The sequence below is a fragment of the Abramis brama genome (assembly GCF_963993115.1).
Source record: "Abramis brama genome assembly, chromosome: 18".
Classification (NCBI taxonomy): Eukaryota; Metazoa; Chordata; class Actinopteri; order Cypriniformes; family Leuciscidae; genus Abramis; species Abramis brama.
Genome location: NC_139980.1, coordinates 12,628,121 through 12,652,172, shown reverse-complemented (window position 1 = coordinate 12,652,172; position 24,052 = coordinate 12,628,121). Strand labels below are relative to the sequence as shown.

General features: G+C 37.8%; 1 protein-coding gene across 1 annotated transcript; it reads left to right on the top strand.

Moving 5' to 3' along the window:
- The first annotated feature begins 118 nt into the window (after positions 1–118).
- pinx1 (PIN2 (TERF1) interacting telomerase inhibitor 1) lies at positions 119–23,323 on the top strand. Its single transcript, XM_084092027.1, has 7 exons — positions 119–344; positions 740–849; positions 2,178–2,270; positions 2,381–2,462; positions 2,695–2,778; positions 8,281–8,366; positions 22,490–23,323. The coding sequence occupies exons 1-7, from the start codon at positions 326–328 to the stop codon at positions 23,150–23,152; spliced, it is 1,137 nt and encodes a 378-aa protein (XP_083948153.1). The 5' UTR covers positions 119–325; the 3' UTR covers positions 23,153–23,323.
- The last annotated feature ends 729 nt before the right edge of the window (positions 23,324–24,052 follow it).

Here is a 24,052-nt window from a genome sequence, read left to right as displayed (position 1 = left end):
AATAAATTAGTAAAAGCTCAAATGAGTTCCTTAAGCAGTTATTGTAATTAAATGGTTTTTTTTTTTTTTAAAAATTATTCTGAGCAGTTAACCCACTTACGCCATCTACTGTTACAAAAGTGTTAAAATACGATAATATGAAGGCTACTAATTTCGTAAATAATCTAAATGCACGTGCATGATATAGTTTGTTGTGTTTTTTGAATAATTATACACATCATATAATAATATTGCAATGTTTGAGACGACAGATATGAGCTTTTTTTAAATCAGGCACAAATAGGACAACCTGCCTGTTCCCCCATGTGTTCAAGGACCCCTCAAGATGTCCATGCTTGCCGAACGTGAGTTTACAATTTGGAATGTATTTTAGGATAGTTGTATGTGTTTTTGAAAATATTAGTTGTCGGTTTTGTAAAATTGAATTAGAGATGTGCTTTTGATTTGGATGAATATCGTATATTAAAGTCATTCTTGCATTATTCCACGTTGCTTAGTATGTTTGCTAGCAGGCTAGCCACCATGGCCCTATAATATCACAGGGCGAATCATGAGTTGTCAAATACTTTAAGATAATTCCGCTTTATACTGTACCTCATAGACACAAAACCCTTTGACATTCATGAAAAAAAAAGATTGAAATATGAACATATTTCTGATAGAACATGAAACGAAATCTGCTATTATTGTAGTCGCTTATTTTTTGTACACTTATATCCTAATTTTTGTATTTTATTAGCACGTCGTAAACAGAAATGGGCAGCGGACCCCCAAAACACCACGTGGAGCAACGATGAGTCTAAATTTGGACAGAAGATGCTGGAACGTATGGGCTGGGCCAAAGGAAAGGTATAACTTAATGGGCTGAACTTAAGTAACACAGACACTAATACAACCATACGTCAAATGTCTGTAATGAATATTAAGTTTAACTTAAAAATATTTCTAAACTCAAAATCGAAAGGTGTAAGAACGCCGCAGAGAGTTTGGGCCACTCAATGACTGCTGCCACAACCATAAATTTACTTATTATAGCAGCTACTTATTACTTATATTATATTTTTAGACGCATAGGTCTATATCAGTAAAAACATATATTTAAAACACAATAAACATACAAACTTTTGTTCCGGTGATTTCAAAAACATGAGGAATGCCTTCCATCCCTTGATGTAATAACATTTAAGGCATTTATAATTTTATATATATATATATATATATATATATATATATATATATATATATATATATATATATATATATATTAATCAACCCACAAATCCTACATGTGTTATGACTACTTGTGTTCTTGAACACCTTTCAATTCTGTTTATATACAAACATGTTGCTTGCCATGGCAACATTATCTAGCCGGCTGACATAGATGAAGAGTTAAATTTCTATAGCAATTTGCGTTTTTTGCTCACCCTCTAAAAGTGACAACTTTAACATGCTATATAAAAATATCTGTGGGGTATTTTGAGCTAAAACTTCACATACACACTCTGATGGGGACATCAGATATTTATTTACATCTTGTGAAAAGGGCCTTATACCACCCCTTTAAAGTACCCCCCCCCCCCATTTCCATTTCAGAATGGAATGTGATCAGCTGAAATGACTTTGCTCTTTTTTTACTTGTGGTGTTTGTTGGATGAGCCGGAATTCATGGAGAAAATCAGTGAACCAAAAAAAAAAAAAACTCCATCGCTGCGTCAGAATATGCCTACTTCCATACTATATAATAGGTGTAAAATAGTATGTGAGATGAGTGGTATGTCTGTATTCATAAAAAGGTACCCGGATCACTTACTACTTGCGGCAAGATTCTGAAGTGCGCATCCAATGGTGACTTTACTATACCTGAAGCCATGGGAGAGGATTTGTGAATGGCAGTACTTAGCCCTAGGCCACATGACAATGACAACATTGTAGTATTTACAGATGTAGTCCGAATTTCATTTAAACACGCGTTCATACTATATAGAAAATACTTTATAGAACATACTTTTTTAATGGTTGTGAAGTAAGTTTCAAACCAAATGTAGTACCTACTGTGTAGTATGTGATTTCAGATACAACGCATGTCTTGCTTGTGTGGAAATGGAAATGTAATGGTTCTTCTAATAGTCTTATTTGTGTGTGCTCACATTTTTCCTGGTTTGTTTGCACGGCAGGGTCTTGGCAGGAGTGAACAGGGGTCTACAGAAAACATTAAGGTTAAAGCCAAGAACAACAAACTGGGTCTGGGCACTTCTGTAAACAACGAGGTGAGAAACCATTCCTATTTCTTTCTCTTTGAGCTACTGTATTTTGCGTTGTGTGTTTTTTTGTTGTTTTTTGTCACATCAATCTTCCTTTTGGGGATTTGTGTTGTTAGGACAACTGGATTGCCCACCAGGACGATTTTAATCAACTCCTTGCTGAGCTTAACAACTGCCATGGACAGAACCACACTGACAGTAAGCAGAATTTTGAACATCAAAGGCAAAACACCACTTGTGTAAAAAGCAGTTTTGAAATGCTTTAATTCTCCTTAACGTCCAATAGGTGGTGCTATTGTGATGTTGAAATGACCTGGACTATGTTATATGGTTTTCATGTGTTACATTTTAGTTGCGTGAATCAGTCTCATGTTAAAAACATTGTGTGATGCAATTTTTATTTTATTTTAACCTTTCTGTGTACTTTCAGATCCCACACAGGAGCAAGGATTTAGTTTGGAAGAGAAATCAAAGACCTCAAAGAAAAGGGTCCATTACATGAAATTCACTAAAGGTGAGCCATTCAGTGTCATCTTGCAAATCTGACATTATGCAACAGGACTTTATTTTGAGCGAACTTTGCTCTACAACAGTGGTTCTCAACCTTTTTGACCCCAAGGCCAATTATCCACAGCAATATTCAAAGGCCCATTACTTTTCCAGTTACTTTGTGATGTTCTGATTTTTTTAAAGAATAATAAAAATAATTTAAAGTTTTTTTTAAGCATGTAAGCATTACAGGATTTTCCAGGGATAAAAAAATCACACTTAAATAACCAGGGTATCAAGTAGGGCTGCACGATATTTAAGAAAAATGCGATATGCGATAACTCATTAAATAATGCGATACGACAATGCTTAAAGTGTGTAAAATAAACTTAAATTCTTTAAAATATATTTAAAATTATATAACCTACATGTGTTTCACATTCTTTTTGACAAGAAAACATCCCTACAACTTCTGAAAGTGAACAGCAGTGTTTTACAGTAGCTTAAGAAATGTTATTTTAACATAAGTGTAAACCACAGTGTTTAGCGTTTCAGGTAGGCCTACATTAGGTTTATTTAACAACAGAAACGGAATAATCAGATGTAAAAAATAAAACACTGCTTAGTCTTCACTGTATGAATTAAATATATACTGATTCTTATTAAAGCTGCAAAAGTTATTCAGCCAAGAGCAGCGAGTGACTTTATCTTTTGTTCATGACCCCAGTTACTACAAGCTGTTGCGATATGCATATCGTGATATATGCATTTGTGATATTTCGATTATTTCGATATATTGTGCAGCCCTAGTATCAAGACAGTGGGAATTCTGGTTCTTTAAATATTTTATATTAATATTAATGCTTGTTTTGTCTTAAAATAATTTTAAGTCATCTTGAGCCCCCCCCTCCCAGTTGACATAGTCAGGTTTGTCTATTTAAGTCTGGTGGTGAAAGGTGGTTTTTAAATAACCTACTTAACGTGTTAATTTGAAAAACATTCATGCAGCCGAGCCAGTTTTCTTTTTCTATTATTTTTCAATTTCCTTTATAAATAAAGCCCCCCTTCCATCACTTCCTGTGTTCAGTAGCTGAACTTTGTATGCTTTGGCATGTGTAGTACAAACTCATGGGTCACTGCTGCAGTAGATCTGCATGATCGAGTTGGCGGTCAGCTTAACCAGCAGCCTGTGCCGCCCCTAGTACAGGGAGTCACTTCATGAAGCACAATCATGTAGACAAACAAGTAAACCTGAGTTTGATCAGGCAGCTGAATAATCTCCCTGAATGTTTTGTCACGTAGTGTTGACCTCTGCTGAATGGCTCACATCCTTCCCAGCATGGAGAGCAAGGCGGCCTGATGTTTGTTGGTGGTCTCTATGAGTGGGAAATTTATTTGGCCTCGGGTCTAAATATTCATGATGCTGTGACACTTTTAAGGGTAGTATTTTTAGACCTTGTCTCATTTTCCATGATGGATGTTTATAAAAGATGTCAGGAATGTTGGGGAAAAACTCGACGTCTCTTATCACCTGAGAGGACACCGTAGCATACCGCTCCTAAGCTTGACTTCCTGTTTCCTGTGAGGAGCACAGGCCAGTGCACTTACTACTCAAAATGGCCTCAATCAGCACCTGATGAGTCCCACAGATAACACCGCATCCAGAACAATGTTGTTGTTGCCGCCGTTGTCTCTGTTTAAAGCCTTTGTTTAACTACAAGGAGGAAGATCGTACTTTCAGTGGATGGGTCTCATGTCTCATGAGACAGAATGAGACTTCTCACACACAACCTAATCACGACACCCCGAGGCAATTGGGCTACCTCACTAACCTCATGTCCATGACCTCAGCTCTACTCTGATTGGTGGTGTTGACCTCTGCCTCCATAAGTCTCATTTTGTGTCTTCCTGAAGTGAAAAAGCATCACTCGAGCTCATTAGTAAAAAAGATTTTTTCCTATTCTTGGTGTGATTGACATCCTATTGTAAAAGCATCACCATTCAGAGGTCAAAGAGATAGCCCACCCAAAAATAAACATTCTGTCAGTATTTCCTTACCCTCATGTCATTCCAAACCTGTTTATTTGTAAAGGAAAAATACAATGTAAGCCAATGGGAACCTAAGTTTATGAGCATTTTTCAAAATATCCTTTTTTGTGTTTTGCAGAAGAAAGAAATGCATACAGGTTTGGAACGACATAAATATCAGAATTTATTTTTGGGTGGAGTATCCCTAGTAAAAATATTGCAATGGGATTCTGCTTGAATGTATTTATTGATAAATTAATTCTCAGGAGAAGACTCTGTTCTCTGAATGTGTGATGTCAGTAATTTGATCCGTAACAGTCTGTTTGAGATTTAAGTTGCTGTGCCTGAAAGTGGAACTAGGACGTCTAACCGTCTTTGAAATGACAAACGTGACACTGGTTGTTACAACTGCTAATGGATTTGTGGTTTGTTGTCATGGCAATTGTCTCGTTGTGCCAGCGCGTCGGGGTTCCGCCCATGTCCCCTGTGGAGGCTTTGGATCACCTTTTGCTGATATTAGTTGATCTGGAACCCACAGAAGACCTCACCCTTTGTACTTTTCCCGGGTACGCCCCACCAAAGCCACTACCAGGTTAAGGCCTTTAATGGATTTAACAGAGATAAGTTATGTCTAATGTTTAAAGGTGTTACGCTCTTCTTTTTTTCCTTTTTTAAAAGTAAATGTAATACTTCAGTTAGTCTGGAGACCATTAAACTCTAAAATACCACAATACCATCATGATAAAAAGTGGACAAAATCTTTTTGTCCACTTTCAGCATTCATTTGAATTAATTGAAATCTTTTATAACATTATAAGTTTCTTTACTGTCACTTTTGATCAAATAAATGTGTCCTAAAAAAAAAACCTTACTGTCCCCAAACTTTTGAATGGTAAGGTATGAAAATGTTGTTCTTTTGAAGATTTTAGAATTCTAATACTTTAAATTCATAACGGTAGTCAACATTTGAAGTGGATCAAAACCTTTCATCAAAGTTATACATGAATTTTGAACAATACCCGTTCTTGTCTTAGGACAACTTTGATGAACTTTTTTGATCCACTTCAAATATTGACTTCTGTAGATTACTTCACTATTAATAAAAAAAAAAGTAATAAAGATTGAGAAATTGTCCAAACGTTTGACTGTAATATTAGCAACCTTAAATGTATTATATAGTGGTCTCTTATTGTATAGTGGTGCTGATTATCTCTTGTCAGGATATGAATGTGCAGTGTGTAATTATGGTACAACTGCATATATTTCTTTCAGTGTCATTTTTATTTTGGTTTTGGGCTGATCCTTTAGTATGGAATCAAGCTGAGCCCCACTCTAGACAGGATGGAGGTAGCTTGTTTCAAAGATTGATGGCTTTCAGAACAGGAGAAAGGCACCAGCGGCTCCAGCGCCCATCTCAGACACAAGCAGCGTAAACCAGTAACCCAGATTTAATTGGCTGCCCATTTATCAACTGATCCAGCATTTTTTGATGTGAGCTGAACTGCAAGCACTTCATCATCTGAGTGGGTCAAGCTGTTACACAGATGAACGAAACAATTTGGGACCCCTTCGTTAACAATTAACCTGATTTCTTTTGAGAAACGAACCATTGCATATAATATTTTCATCATTACTATTTCCTGCTCAAGCAGTTCAAAGAACACCCCCTGATCTTTTTTTGTCACCTTCACTTCCTGTTCCAGAAAAGCCTCTGTCTTTGTTCTTTTATTTGCAACTGACAAGCTTAGAACTTATGTAGGTGTCTTATGAGGCAGTCAATTAGTATCTTGCTTGTCAGATTAGCAAGTCGATCCAAAAAAGCCTCTGTGATTGCTAATCTGGTTTGGCCAGAGTTCTGTCACATTCGTTGCCATCTCAACAGTGACCTTGCTCCCAACAGGATTTCACAACCTCATGTGCACTTGTAGACTATACTGCCTCTCGTCGATGGCTTTGAGACACATTAAAGCATCTTGTTTTTAAATAAAAATGTATATTTTTATTTTATACTGCTTTCAATACAATCGCAGTAAATGAATGGCTGTCAATCTCTAAAATGACACAAAAAGTGCACCGTACGCCTTGTGAGGTCCAGGACCTGGAACTTGAACTCGGGTTACCCGGGCTGCCCACAAGGCTATTAGCACAGACTATAGGATGTTATTTTCAACTTGACGGTGATGTTTTATTCTCCATCATTCATTTTGCCTGTACATAAATTAACCTTTTATGTCATGTCATCGTAGATTAAACTCTATAAATTAAAGCATTTATTGCATTTATGAAGAAAAGGCTCAGCACCCAAGGATCTATCGCCTATTGCCTCAAAGGTTTACTCTGGATTACTCTGATCTGTTTTTTGAGTTCAACTCAACTGATTCAATGATTTGGTCACAGCGGTTTACAGCTCACTGGAGGGGAAGTTTTTCAGTGAATAATGGCTTGAATTTCAGTTTGTTTCTCAATCAAAGCTATCGTATGACTTATGAAAACCCGGAATAACGCACGAGTCGTCATGAACTGGTTTTATGATACTTTTACATTCGTTTGCTTCATTTTTTTGTGCTTGGAAAATCTTGAATTGAAATCTTGAATCTTGAGCTTGAAATCTCCATTTTCTAATTAATTTAAATTGAATGGGGAAAAAAAAATCAGTACATGATTCAAATGTTCATTTTTGGTTGCGTTAATCCTTTAAAGGTTTTCTGTGGCACTTGTAGTTACACCCAAAACTAACCTTTGTTAGTTGATAGATCTCTTTTCCAAAAGTAAAAAGGTCATTTTTGGGCTCCACTTGATGTCCACTGTGATCAGTGGAAAGCTTGTTCGGCCTGGCCTTTTGTTTAGACTGCTTACAGGATACCTTGGTTACTTGAAGGCAAGGTCTCCCCTTTGAAAGCCACGCTGAAAAAGACCCTAGAGCAATAAATAAGCGAGTGTTATCAGGAGCTGCTTGGAGGAAGAGGATGCAGCTGTACGAACAGGACTCACGGCTGAGACGGGCGCCCAGGCACTCCTGGAGCCTTTGAGCTGCTGGAAAACGGGAGGTGTGAGGTGGGGTCGGTCCTGCACCGTTTGTTTTTCCTCAGCCGTTTCATCCCCTGCGACCATGTAACGTGCCCTTTTTTTACCTCTAAACCTTTCCTCTCGGCAGGAGTTCAAAACTGTCCTGTGACCCTTATCCATTTAAATCAATAGTTTACACAGTTGAACGGCACTAGAAAAATATCCATTTGTCAACAAGTTGCGACCGGAAACATTTCCTTTTCATCTCTCCAGACGTTCGTGAAATGCATTAACACATTTCTCTTTCTAAATCGGAAAGTAATGTTCGATAATATCGTTTTAAAATGTTTGGTAGCGGATGATAGTTTGACAGAAGTGCAGGTTGAAATGAACTCCACTGCCCTCACAATAAAACAGAACTCTCATGCTCTATTGTGTGGAATAATGTCAAAGATCTATAAAAAGTCTTCATGTTTTTAACCTTTTCTCACAGGAAAGGACCTGTCCAGTCGCAGCAAAACAGACCTGGCTTGTATTTTTGGGAAACGATCGAAACAAGAAACAAGAGGCCAAGATGAGGTAAGCTGTGTAATTTGGCGACACATCTCTTTTTTTTTTCTTTTTTTTTTTTTTCTTATTCTTTAAAATGTCGTAAAAAAATATTCCAGGTTCAATACAAGTATAAGCATAATCTTGATTTAACCCCCTCCCCCCCAAAAAAATAGTATTTGTCACAAAATCTATGCTATTGTGAATTCCATGTAAGAGCGAAAGATTTTCCCATGCAGATTTCATTGGGTTCAAGTTTTTACTGATTTGCTGCGTTGACCAACATAAAGCTGTTTAATTTGAAAGTGAATTCTGTGTGAGCTGCCCGTATGAACAGTGTGATCTCCATTTTACAGTGAAACACTTACAATTGAAGTGTATGGGGCCATTTTTTAAAAACTTTTCTTTGTAAAGTTATATCCAATTTTACTATGTTGCCATGTAAAATTCTGCCAAAGCCAGAAACCTTAAAACCGGGGCCTAAAACTAACTTTGTCACACCTGACAATGGCCGGTGACTTAAGAAAATCTACCGGCCATAGATATTTTTTTACCAGCCATGAAACATAGATTAATCCTAATACAAAAGTTATTCTGTCAAGAGCAATGAGTGGTTGTTCTTTGTCTTTTGTTGTTTGTTTAACATTAAAAGCACAGCAGCAGGAATATAAGGCTGCTGTCACTTTAAGACCTGACGCACAGATCCAATATACTGATACACGTTTTATTTCTAAACTGTTTACGTTCACTTAAGCCATAACCAATTATGTTGTAAGACGGACATTTTGACAAAATTTGTTTGAATATGTCTATATGAATTCAAACCAAGGTCCATGCACAGCCTGGTAGGTGCAGGTAGATAGCAGGAACGGATTTAAATGACAAAAATAAGACCACTCTACTGCACACTGTTGACTTTACTCTTTTATTTTATTCAAGGCCAACAACGCATTTTGTGCGATGCAACAATGTCTATTTGAATATGAGAGCTTAGTTCAGTAATCGTGCACTGATTTCTGGATGCTTTGGATGTTTGCACACAGAATACTTCCTACACAGCACACGAGAAACAAATTGAGTTCCCTGTCGCATCTTCTTGAGCATGTCATCAATATGAAAAAATTTGAGCCTTAAACTTTTGTGAAAATGCAGTACTGGCCTGTCATCTGTCCTGAGCGTCGTTCATGTTCTCACAATTTTGCATTGTTAGAATTTATAAAAATGTTACCGGCCAACTGGCGATTAACACAGTTTCATATACTCGCCAAAGCCGATTTTGACTCTCATTTGGCGCATGGAGAGTGTTCATTTTAGGCCCTGCCTAAAATGGAATCCTCAAAAAATGCAACATGAAATGGTATATTGATCAACACGAAATGACGCTAAAACTTAAAACTACTTACCCCAAACTCAATTTGCAAAATTGGCATGCTTAGTTGGCCTCTTTTCCCTAGCCATGACCTCGTCCATATTCTCCTCTTTCGCTTCCTTTTTAAATTTTATGTTTTTACAGTCTGTAGCAGACATTAAAAAACAAAAGAAAGAAAACAAGGTTACTATTTTATATATATATATGTATATGTGTCTATGTTGAGCTGACATTTGAATTGTTACATAAAACGAGAAGAATGTTGAGATGTGGCAAAGCTATTGCAGCAGGTTGCATGTCACCTTACGGTCCAGCCCACCTGTAAGCACCGCTGACCTCTGCTTTCACGTGACCCGCTTGCAGCAAGCTGCAGGCTGATAATGAGCCGTGTCATAGTGTGCAGTCTGACTTCACACGCGAGCCACTGTAGGCAGGGATCCAGCTGAAATCCCCTTAAAGGATTTGCACCCGCCTGCTCCTCTTTCACCCCATAGTCCTGTCAGCCACCTCTGTGGTCAAATCACAGGTAGTGTATTTCTGATGATGTGCTGGTGGGCACGATCAAACTGCATTTCCCCATCATCTCCCAGGTACAGGAGGCAGTGATAGAAGTAAAAAACAGAATTACTGATGATCCCTTCAAACCCTCGAAACTTGGTTTGACGAAGTTTGGTTGAAGGGATTATTGAGTAGACTTTTTGGCTTACACGGCTCTAATAGTTTGGATTCAGTTTGAAGGTGGCTCCACCAGCCCTTTTTGTCTTTGTATTTCCTTTGGACGTCCACCTTAAATTTGGAATTGTAATTATTTCGACGCTTATTATTTTGCAAGTGGACACGTCATTTGCTCATTTTTGTTGTGATGTAAATACTATACTGGATTTTTTGTGATTTTAGTTCTTAGTGGGATTTGTATTTCCACAAAGAAACACCAGCGCTTGCAAGGCAGCAGAAGAATAGTTTTAGGTAATCTTAGGTTTTAAGCTTTGGCTCGTAAATGAAATGTCGCATCAGAGCAGCTTTGCTGTTGTCATGACACTCGGCACGTGTCTCGTTTTCTGGCTGCTGTGCAAAGACAGAGTTGTTATATGTTGATTCGCACACAGTGTAAAACAGTTGGTAATTTTGGCGTTTTCTCATACCACAATTCAGAATGCGAATAAATGATGAAAGTTAATTTGCCCGTTTCTAATTAAAAAAATTCTAACAATGTCAATGGGAGATTTTCAAATGCAATTTAATCTTAAACATCTTAAGTACACATTATATGATCAATAATTTATGACAACATATGACATATCAAAATAAATTAACTTATTCAACTATTTTTTAAGTTATACAAGATTCAACTCCTCTTTTTTAAAGTCAGTTTAATGTCATTTAAGTTGAAATGAATTAAACATCCAAGTTGTTTGTACTTTAAGGCAGCAGCTTTTTTACAGTGTAGAAAGTTTACAAAGTTCAAATGTACAATAAGCTGTTCCAGTTAAATTAATTGAGAGCGAGAAGGAAAAACAGTATTGCCTTGAAGGAAGTGCAAGTAAATTCATTCCTGTGTAACAAACTGATCAAACAGGTAATTACTCAAATTATAAATGTCTTTCATAAAGAGTTGGTTACGTTGTTTTGTTTAGTTTTTAGTGATCTAGTTGCTAAGTGCCAGTTGTGTATGGAATTACAGATTCTTGCGACATACTTGGGTTGTTATAAACTGAATAGATGAAATGAGGGAGTCTGAACAGAGGTCATTCTGACTTTTTAAAAAAAATTTTTTTAAAAGTAATATATTGTACTTTTCCAGTAATATTTTGGTTATTGGAAAAAATTTATAGTAAATTAAGCGATTTTATGTCTATCAGGTGCCATTTAGTTTTTCACATTAAATCCCAGGTTTTTTTTTCTTCTTTTTTTCTTGACCTTTCCCTCTTGGTTGTCAATGTTTACCTCAGTGTTCGTGACATAGCAATTCCAAGTGCATCTAATGTATGTGCTGCAGGTCTGAAGCCCCCGCTGAACTGCCTCTTTACTGAGAAAACAACACAATAGCAGCAGCTCATGCTTTGCTTGAATTTGGAAGTGTTATTTTTTTATTTTTTTCATTTTTTCTTCCGCTAATCGTTTTGTTGCAGTTTGTTATTGTCCTAGTCTGGAGGGACTTCATTGACCGGATTGAAAACCAATCTGAACAGGCTCACAATGGCATCCCAGGAGGCCGTGTGGCGAAGGGCTGGTGGCGAGCCCTGTAAACGAGGGGCAGTTAGGCCTGCATAGGAAGCCAATGAGGGGGCGTTGTTTATGTGCATTGTGTGCTTGTGCGGTGATACAGCCTGTGGAAGATTTTTGCCTCAGTTCATAAATGCATCCTGGGTTCACAATGGGGCCGTGAAGGTGATTATAAACCTGTTTAATACAGTTTTCGTGACCGAGCGGTGTCACCTTGCAGGTTTTAAGTGCATCACAGTTAGTGTCCATGCAAAGGTCCGATCTCACTGCTTCTGTGTCTTGGCAGCCCTCACTCCCACCTCTTGCACCAGGGGTTTTCCTCCCCTCTCTCAGAGCTTCCTGTCAGTCCCTTATCTCTTGTCACAGTGTTCTCTGACACACACATTGGAGGTCGTTCCAATTCGCCCCTGATCTCATTACCTTGATTTAAGAAACTGTTACGCAATTGTATTTTGTTGTAGAGTTTTTTTTTTTTTTTTTTTTTGAATGAGTTTTGATTTGTTTTATATATGAATTAGGCACTTCTTAATGTCTCAAGGTCTTGGAAACATCACATCTCTGAGAAAGTTCAACAAAAATGGATAGCAACCAAATTGCTCTCCATCTTAGTCAAAATCCAGTTGCCAACGTTTTGACAGATTGTGATGGACATATACTTTTAAAATGTCCTCCTATATCCAGGTTTTCCAAGACAGTGGGAATCCTTGTTTATAATTAAAAATGAATAAATCAACAGTTGTTTAACTAATTAAAGTAGGAATCATGCGGTTTAACTTATCTTTTAATCTTGTTTTGTCTTATTTCAAAATAATTTCAACTCATCTTGCCGCCTCCTTGGAAATTTGCTGAGGCCCCCTGGTTGAGAACCACTGCTAATAACAGACGGCCGTCATGAGCATGTTGAAGAGCCGGCAGTGTCCGAACAGACCGCGCTGCCATCCATCACTGCCTTTTGCTCTGAATGATGTGGGAAAGTCTCAGTGGCAGGGAGAGCAATGTTCACGACTAGTGCTTTTGGCATTTTTTTCACTTTTGTGCCTTTCTCACAACCGTTGTCTTTACTTGATCACATTTCTTTTCGTATTTTTAGCTTTCAGTATTTATTCTTGATGTCTCTCTTATTTCGTTCCCTCCCCATCCCTTTCTCTGTCGTTGGCTCGTTCTCTTCTCGGGGGCCTTAGTTAGGCTGTAGGCTAGTGTGTACGGAGTCATGAGGAGTGGGTGTGATTTATCTCCCTCGGCCCCTGCGTAGCCCCCTCCACTCCGGCAGGCCCAAAGGAAAGAGCCGAGTTTGCTTGAACGTGGCTCGGTTTGCGAGGCCCCAGCATTAGCTGAAATAAACCCTCCTGCTGCTGGTGAAAAATGTCCTGTGATTGGCTAATTAATCAGTCAAAAGGGGAGCGTCGCGGCCTGTGACTTGAGGGACCCGAGCAGGCGACCGCTGAGGGCCCGCTGATAAATGGACTCCCTCCTGCTTCATACATCAGTGAAACTTAGTCATTTTTTACCACTGCTCTTTGCGTCAATGGTGGATCGCTAAGGCCTACACTTATATATTTCGTGTGAAACTCCATCTGTGTGTGTGTGGAATGCATTTCAGACAATCGTCTGATTTGGTCTGCGCCCTTTAAATTACTCAATAAATATTGTCTATTCAGCATAATGTCCACATTGAAGTTTTAGTTTCAATATTATCGTGCCCCAGATTTTTCAGTTTGAAGCTGCAAACAATAGACTTTCAGTTTGAAAATCCAATGATAAATTTGATATTTCTTGTGATTTTAAATGATCTTTTTTTTTTTAAATCAATTACTTGTGCCTGTGCTATTTAATTTAGCCTAAAAGAGATGCGTTGCTACCTGTTGCTGCAAGTCCCTTGCTTAAAATCAAACAAATTTTAGAATATATACACTACCGTTGAAAAGTTTGTGTAATTTTTTTAAAAAGAAATTACTTCTAAAATTTTAATTGATCAGAAGAGACAGTAAAGACATTTACAATGTTTTCAAAATATTTCCAGTTCAAAGGAATGCTGTTCTTTTGAACTTTCTATTCATCAAAGAATCTTGAAATAAATGTAGCAGTTTCCACACAATTATGAAAATTCAGCTTTGCCATCACAGGAATAAATTATATTTTGAATATATTAAAATAGAAAATTATTTTTTAAAAACATAAAAAAAAACATTAAAATATCTTCCCAATTTATTATTATTGTTGCTTTTGTTTGCTGTTTATTATTATTATTATTATTATTATTATTATTATTATTATTATTAGGAATTGGTTATGCATAACTTTAAGCAAATATTACATCTGTAGCTTTTTACTATACTCTTCCTACACAAATGTAAATATACTACATACATAAGTACACAAACATTTTATTTTATTTTTTGAAATGATGACTGTAATGAACTGGGATTTCTTTTAAGTAAGCGGCAAGACGGTTCGCGTCTGTGGTCGTCTCCATGGTTCCGGTCAGGCATCTCCTCGCTCTGTGTTTCCAGGGGTTGGCGTGACCCCCTGTGGCCTCTCCCACTCCCACGGCAGCTCTAACACAAAGCCCTCAGACTAGAGGGTGGTACCTGTAGCTGTTCTGAATCAGCCCACGCCCGTCCTCATGAAGGATCGCCAGCCAGTTGACTCGCCCGTTCCCCCGATGCCGCCACCTCACCAAATGAGGAGGAGAGGCTGCACCATTTGGCAGATGTGGTGAAGGGGCGAGAGGCAGCGATGTCATTGGCCGCATGGGAGTCGGCTGGTGGGCGGAGTTGAATACCGAAATGCTGCTGAGGATGCAAAAGTTGAGATCCAAATATGCCAGCAGGCTGATGGAGCTCCCATAACAAAACCGCTGAGTTTTATCCACATTTAATGATTACACAAATGATAACTTGTATGATGTTTTGGAAATTATACGATATTGATGAGAGCTTTGGAGAGGTCACTACTGACTATAAAGTCCCATTCAACATTTATTTGCTAGCAAATGTAATATTTGTATACAGATGCAATGTTTGTTGAAAGTTATGCATAAACAATTAATAATAATAAACATCAGCAATAACAATAATAGTTTTTATACATATATTTTTGAAAACACTCAAATCATTACTTCATAAAACATTTTTTAAATATTCAAGTACAATTATATTATATTGGAATTTTTATAAAAATTCTAAAAAAGTTTGCGGTTGGAAATATTTTTAAATTGTTTTGAAAGAAGTGTCTTATTCTCCAAGGCTGCATTTATTTGATCAGAAAGTACAGTAAAAACAGCAATATTGTGAAATATTTAAATGAACTATTTCATTATTTTAATATATTTTAAAATGTAATTTATCCTTTTGGTCAAGGCTGAGTCTTCAGTGTCACGTGATCCTTCAGAAATCATTCTAATATGCTGATTTGCTACTCAAGAAACATTTCTTAACAATATGGAAAACATTTGTGCTGCCTAATATTTGTGGAAACTGATACATTTCTCATGCTTTGATGAACAGAAAGTTCAAAAAGATCCCTATAATTTTCTGTCCTCTGTCTTTCCTCTCGTTAAAGTAGCAAAATGCAACAACAAAAAAAGTGAAAAGCTGTAAACATGAAAACTGAAGCTTTTTCACATTATTGCACAATAAATTGCACAAGCCCACAATAGGACTGCATATTATGACTAGAAGATTTGTGCTCAGTCAGGACCAGACAGCAGTGCAAACTGGCACGTTGCAACCATGTGGTCCAGCATGTTTAACTTCTCAACTAATGCGTTAACCGACGCCGGTGTTCAAAGGCATGTTTGTTTGGAAGCAGGAGAGCCCTAATATGTTCTCAGATAACATCTAATTGCCTCAAACAAAAGCGCAGCCTCCCTTACGCTGTTGACAGGGCTACAGAATAAAAAAGAAACGGACCGAAATGACTGCTTGCAACATACCCTCCGGCAACTGGCTTTACGCCCATGCCAACCCACGGACATGTACAAATTAGTGTGAAAATAAAAACGGCATTAACTAAAAAGGGTAACTGAAGTGTCCAACTTTAGCAGTCATTGTTGGCCCAGGCACGGCTGCCCTGGCATGGTGATTACAGTACGAACAGAGGAAGCTAACCACCCGACGCTCCTGAGAGCCACCACCACTGCTGTTTTCATGGGTCTCGGCTTGCATTTAATCACCGCCAGTTTAATCTAATAAATCACCGCAGGGCAGAGAATAAATGGTGTGTCCTCCATCTTGGGGCTGACACATCAGCTCCTTGGAGGGCACGGAAAGGCAAGCACTTTACATTGTAAAGCAAGCAGAGTTTAGTGATGATGCCCTATGCAGTGTGTTGTCGCCATTTGTTACTCATAAGTAATGAAGTCTAGGGTTGGTGGAGAGGTCTGCATCACGCTGGCTTACTGTTTGCATTAGGTCTACGTCTTTGTTATTCAAATACCTCTTCATCACTTACACCTTCATTCACCATATTTTATTCATTCCGTTTCAGGGTTTTTATTTTATTTACATTGTTTTATGTTGCCTGTTGTAAATTTAAATTGTATTAATAATTATAATTATTTACAATGTTATTATAATAATAATAATTTACCAATTTAACATACACCATGCAACCTAAAAGAATGTCTTTCGTGTATATCTGGTTTGACGATGATGATGATAATGATTATTAAAAATAATTTAATTCTTGTTGCCTGTTGTAAATTTAAATTGTATTAATAAGTAATTATGTTATTATTTATAATATTAATAATTATATTATTATTGTTATTATAACAATGTAACACCATGCAACCTAAAAAAAAAGTGTAGTAATAATAATAATATTAATAATAATAATGGCAATATCAATATTAATACAACTATTTATTATTATACAAAATTAACAGACATCATGCAATCTAAAAAAATGCCTTTGGTGTATATCTGGTTTTATAATATCAATATTAATACAATTATAATTATTTTATTATTATAAGCAGCAATGTGCTTGTTTGTATACATCAATTTGTATTTCAACTTTTCATCCACTGCATTGAAAGCCATTTTATGCAACATTTAAATATTTTTTTAAAATTAGCAAGTTGTCTAAAGTTTTGTATGCACGGTTTATAGTGCTGCCTTTTTGAAGAATAGCATTATGCCAAACATACATTTAAAGTACTTAAACATGAATCAAAGTATGGCTTGTAATTGAACTATTTGCTTTGTTCTACTTCATTACATTACATTCACATAATGTATTATATCATGATACATGTTAAAATGCTCATTAAACCATGCAAAGCACTGTATTGCGTGGGTGCCACCTGTTTTTCTGTCCGCCTACGTGAATGGTATGAAGGATGGCGCGGCGGGTCCTTTCTCCTCATCAGGGAGGGACAGCTGGGTAATCTGGGTCCCGATCCATAAGCCCAGGCCACCACCAAATTTATAATAGTGGCAGGACAATGAGAACCCGCTCGCACAATCAGCCCTCTTCCCAATATCGTCTCGATATTATCCATCGGCCTGCGAGCGTAATGGGCTGTGATCCATTTTGTTTAGAATATAGTTTAACTTGGAGCCCTCAAAGGGGAGTAAATTATCCTCAAATGCTTCCATCCTCAAAAATTGGGGGGATAAGAGAAAAAACAGTGCTGATGTCTTTTGGGGGGAAATAAATCCCCTGAATGAAGATTGATTGATCATTCAACTCCAGCTTTTTACCATGCTTAAATTTAATGCTGTTTTTCATTTAGTCAGGCACAATCATGTACTTTTTAAAAAAAATTCAAAGATTATCTATATAAGCAAAACAGGGATTATAATTGCAAAAATATGACACAATTTTAAGTCTAGTTTGCAAGATAGAATCAAAGCAAGAGATACCAAAAGCACACATTATTTTACCCCCCCCCCCCCCCCCCCTTATATATTGCTTATTACTTTATTTCATCATTTTTATAATGATAGCACATTAACAAATACTAACAAATTGTGAACTTGCCTATAACCTGCTTGTACTGCATGTCCACCCTATTTATGTATAACTTCATGTATTGTTTGATGGTTAAACATCAGCTGGGATTATTGTAAGAGAATTACAAAATATCTGTACTAGAAATAATCATAACTTTATATATAGCACAGTATTATTGTACCATATTGCAGTCTTTAATCCCTGGACACTAGAAGTTCTCATTGCTGACGCAGCATTTGCAGTGCTAAACTAGCGTAGTCAGAGTGCCGTGTCTCTATGCTAGGAGGAATATTACTTTTGTATTATAAATTAGGGACTCTCTGACATAGCACAGAGTGGGACAAATTAGTTGCAGTTTTCAGCAGCAAATCCAAGAGTGTGTCACGATTTGGGTTTGTGAAACACATTCCGGAGGCATTTTGACAACATTTTTTTTTTCACCGTCCCTGGCTGCTATAGACTGTCTGCTGCAATGTGTTGGCGTCAGCGGCGATGTCTTGTTCTACGGTTTCCTCATCGCGGCCTTTTGAATGTCCCGACGCCCCCTTCCAAGTCCAGCCCCACTGCCGCACCGCCCCCACCCCTCCAGCCGGAGCAGGAAAGAGCCCGTAGCTCCTGCTGCAGGGCCCTTATCTGAACGCTGCACACAGTTCGGGGAACGCATCCTCTTCCTGGGGCCTCCCATCTGCCAGGAGGAGAGAAAGAACGAGGGGAATGTGGAGGCAGAAGAAGCCAGAGAGTGTCTGAGAACATACGGGGGCCATTTTTGTTGTTTACACCCTCATTAGGACGTCCAAGCAGAGTCATGAAACCTGGACTTGCATTATCTCCATGTCAGCCTTCCTGCTGGCTTGTTTGTTTGTGTGCGTCTGCACGTATGTGCTTGCATGTGTGTGGTATAACCCAATCCGTGCTCAGCACTGTTGAGGGAATGCTACCAGCAGCACTTCTCTCGGCACATTAGAGAGATAAGCCTAATGGAGGTCCCCAGGCGGTGAGACGTCGCACCACACACACACACACACACACACACACTCTTGCCACCTCTCCGATGAAGAGGATTTCCCCACTCGCTCCATCTCTCTTCCTCTTCTCCTTCTCCTCTCTCGTTCTTTCTCTCCGGAGAGTAATTTCACAGTTCGCTCCAAAATGCCCCCCAGTCGTTTCTCTAAGTCCCTGCTACATGCTGTCAGCCACATCTCCTCTGATGACCACTTTTGGACCCCTTAAACCAGAAATATAGATTTTATTTTATTTTTTTTATTTATTTTTTTTGGGAGGGAAAAGTGAGACTTCTGTTTTAATGAGCCTACATCTGCAGTTCTCCAGTCTCCCTCTGGGTGACTTCCAACTTTTGAAGGGCCTGTGGTAACGACTTGTAGTCACGATGACCACTGTCCTGCAGAGTTTAGCTCCAACCCTGATGAAAACTCATCTGCTTGTACCTTTCTAGTAATCCTGACCTTTTTTTAAAATGAAAATGTAAAAATAAATAGGCAATCATAAAATGCATTTTGCAAATAAGCAACATTTTAACTGCATTTTAAAGGGGTGGTTGATTATGATTATGGTTAGTCTGTAATGTTGCTGAAAAACGCGATTTGTAGATTATCAAGACCGAATATGCTAATCAATGACTAGAAGATAACTACACATAAGCTACATTAATTCATCAACTAACCATTCAGAAACGTCCTGTTGCATTCTACGTTGTCACTTCTTGAGTCTCGTCTCCATTGTGTGAATCTGATTTGAACATAAAAGGCTAAAAGTTTTTGAAATTTTCAGTGCATGTCTGTGTGAGTGCAAGCTCTTGAAGCTCCGCCCTCTGTGCCGGGAGCAGCAGCTCATTTGCATTTAAAGGAACAGGCACAAAACGGTGCGTTTTTGCTCGCCCTCAAAAATGGACAATTTTAACATGCTATATAAAAATATCTGTGGGGTATTTTGAGCTAAAACTTCACACACACACTCTGGGGACAACAGAGACTTATTTTACATCTTGTGAAAAGGGCATTATACCACCCCTTTAATAATTACATCACTGAAATTAATTCAATCGCATGATTTCATAAAAATAGTAGTAATAATAATAATAATAAAAATAATAATTTCCTTGCCCAATTACGATGAGTGCTGTATTTATTTTGAACCATAGATGCATAGAGATGCATTTATGAACATTTTTGTGCATACAGATGTTTTATAAATCATTCATAGGCAAGGCAAGTTTATCTATGTAGCACATTTCATACACTATGGCAATTCAAAGTCCTTTACACAGAAATTAATTAAAATAATCACAAAATAAAAGCAAGGACAATTAAAACAGTTATGAAAGGCAGTTTTACTCTGAGATTTTCCCATGGTGATTACACACTGTCTTCATAGGAACATTTCCAAAACTATCTTCAACATTATATCCACATATTTATAAATTAGGCCCCTAAAATGAATGTTTTAGATAAGGGAGTTTTGATGATGTCCGTCTTGGCTAGTATCCTAGTAAACATAGTCGGTTATGTCTTAAGTAAACGTAACCAGTCGAGAAAGACAACAAATGTGCAACATTATCAGTATATTGGATCTGTGTATTGTCTTGAAATGACAGCCTAATATTCCTGCTGCTGTCCTTGTTTTTAATGTTAATCAAACAACAAAAGAATCACTCACTGCTCTTGACTGAATAACTTTTGTACATTTAATAAGGATTAATCTATTTTTAATTCATACAGTGAAGACTACGCAGTGTTATTTACATTTGTTTACTTTATTAAATTTTTGTACCTAATCTGTATCGAACTACTGTCAGATCTACCTGAAAGGACTTTTTAATTTGTATCTTTGTTCTAGTTATTGCTTGTTTCTTCATTTGTTCCTTATTTTATTACAGACTTTGTACTTGTCTTTAATGTTTGAAAGTTACATTTTATATATTTGTATATTTGTATATTTTATTTATATTGAATTTTTCATTTGCATCTTACATGGAATGCAAGAACAAAGTCTGGTGGAAAAAAAAAAGAAAAGAAAAGAATTGTAGGTAGTCCATATGTATTTTGTTGTTTCTTTGCTATACAAAACCTTTACAATCAGTTTTTCTTTTTTTATCCGGTCCCTCCATACATCTTTTGAAAAATGCCGTTTTCACCACCGTCTCTGGCGTAATGTACAGCACCGGCGTGGTTTAGCGCAGGCTTCAGAGCGGGTATTCTTCACTGCAAATCATTATGCATTGAGGAGGCCATTAGCAAAATGAAGACGAATGGGAGAGAGAGTCACCGTGATAAAGTATTGGAGGACGATAGTTTAATCTAAAATGTTCCTCTGTGGTCTTTCAACATAGTCACTATGTCTTGCTATCGTTTGCCTGTCATGATTAAGCTGTGTTATGCTAGAAAATTTGTTCTCTCTCTTAATGCCTATAATAACTGTCTTAGTTTGGCCAATGCGAGCACTGACTCTCACTCATCAGACAAGTTTTTCAAGAATCATTTGTTTAATCCAGCCATTTACACAGTGACCTGGAGATACGCCTTCTTTTAAACTGTTTCCTCTTTATAGATGTGCTGGTGAATATTATACAACATACAAAATATGAAGAAATTAACAGAATCGAATTCTTGATGGATTGAGAGGAAATGTATTTCTCTTTAGACATTTAACATTTTTTCTCTAAAAATGAAGCTAAGAGTGTTTTGTAAATGTCTCTAAGCAGATACTGCATAAGCAGTTCTGATATGTCATGAGATACTTGGGACAAGTCTCAGCATGACAGGAATTTGATTGACAACAGTTAATGTGACACGTACATGGGTGTGTACATCATGTTACTTTAAATTAATTGAAGTGGGTTGTCCTGTTCCTTCCTGACTGACAAGTCACCCCCTCACTGCTTGATGTGATCATTTCATCAGTTTGTTCCACTTGCACATTGCATTCTTTGTCTGATCTTTGGAATATTACTGTTATTTTTACAAAATTTTATAACTCTCTTGCCATGAGATCTCGCAACATATATCGCCATGACGGGGTTTGAGGGTGAAATTGGCATAGATTCACAATCACTGATCACATGACCAGAGTAAGGTGAGATGAATGACAAGACCATGGTGGATGATTCGTTGTGCAACAGAGCCTAGACTAGGTCAGAGAGCTGCTTCTGAAACGTGCTGCTGCCTGGATGGTATAAACAAAAGCATTGACTAGAGTGGCCGCGATCAGCTCCGGTAGCTGTGTCGGAGCCATATGCTAATGCATAATGCTCCGAAGATGTGTGCAGTGTTACGCAGGGGTAAGCATCTGATAAATGTACCACCGCTCCTCCTGATACACAGAGTATGTGCGATCGCGAAAGTAAAATGCAAGTTCTCTGATGCGTGCAAAAATAGGCTACATACAGTAGTCTTTCTCCCAATATCAAACCTATCTTAGGCTGGGCTGTGCACACTGTGTGTGTGTAGATAGATAGATAGATAGATAGATAGATAGATAGATAGATAGATAGATAGATAGATAGATAGATAGATAGATAGATAGATAGATAAATATTCTCATTTATATTCTCATATTTATCTCATATCTCATTTCTTTCATTCAGGGAAGCAGTGGACCTGACTCTCAGGAAGAGCGAGAAGAGGACAGTGACACAGTACCTAATCCAAACCCAGAGGAGCAACTAAATACAGTGACCAGCACACTGACCATGCAAGAGTACTTTGCCCAGCGGATGGCCAAGATCAAGAAGGCTCACGGAACATGTGACCCAGCCGTCAGCAGCAACACACCGTCTCCACTGGCTACATCTGCCTCCATGGAGGACTCCCCAAACACCAGTGATATGGAACAGTCCAAAAAGAAGAAAAGGAAGAAAAAGGACAGAGAGAGTGATCAAGATGGCACAGTGGAAAAGATAGAGGAAGATGCTCTGACCTCAGTAACAGGAGGGAGTGTTGAAGAGCCTAGTTACCCACAGAAAAAGAAAAAGAACAAGAGCAAGAGGAAACGAGAGGAGAGGGAGGAGGATGGGGCTGAAATGTGCAGCGCCCCTACAGTAACGGATGGTGCCACTGAAGAAGAGGCGCCCAAAAAAGGGAAGAAAAAAACATCTCTAGAGGTTCATACAGATGAACATAAAACGGTAGAAATTGAGAATACGGACTCTAAAGTTTCAGATAAAAAGAAAAGGAGAGAACAGGATGAAGAGGAGGGAGCGATTGACAATGTAATGCCCAAAAAGAACAAGAAAAAACAGAAAAAATGATTTTGTACAACTGACTGCTCTTGAAACTATTGGCTTTTTGATATCATGATTTTAATATTGAGATCATCAAAATGAATGGCAATGAAGCCCATGAATTTAAATTCATAATTGGTTTGTAATCTTCATACTTAAACTAAATCAAAACGCATTAAAAACATGAGTCAACTGAAAGTGAAGTTGTGTGTTTATATGTAACAGATTTTTTGTTGTTGTCAGGTTTCCAGAAAGTAGCATTATGCTTTAACTAAGCTCACTGGTTCTTGCAGAAGCACAAACGTGCCGCGTAACACGAGAATGAACCTCATTGGTTCTTGCTGAAGTTCAAACGTGCTGCGTAACGCGAGAATGAACCTCATTGGTTCTTGCTGAAGTTCAAATGTGCTGCGTAACACGAGAATGAACCTCATTGGTTCTTGTTGAAGCTCAAACGTGCTGCGTAACACGAGAATGAACCTCATTGGTTCTTGTTGAAGCTCAAACGTGCTGCGTAACACGAGAATGAACCTCATTGGTTCTTGTTGAAGCTCAAACGTGCTGCGTAACACGAGAATGAACCTCATTGGTTCTTGTTGAAGCTCAAACATGCTGCGTAACACGAGAATGAACCTCATTGGTTCTTGTTGAAGCTCAAACATGCTGCGTAACACGAGAATGAACCTCATTGGTTCACACGTCAAGTGTACATGCTTTAGCTTCTGTTTACCACAAGTGATGAGTGAGTTGATGAATGTTTATATGTGAAAAGCCTAAATTCAATCTGTTAAGCCATCATATAAAGGGATCGAGTCTCTTCAGAAAATTTGGACTTTGAAAATTAGTTTTATGAACTTTTTGAAGCTTCAAAATGGTAGTTGTGTAGACTGTCAATGGAGGGACAGAAAGCTTTCAGATTTCATCAAA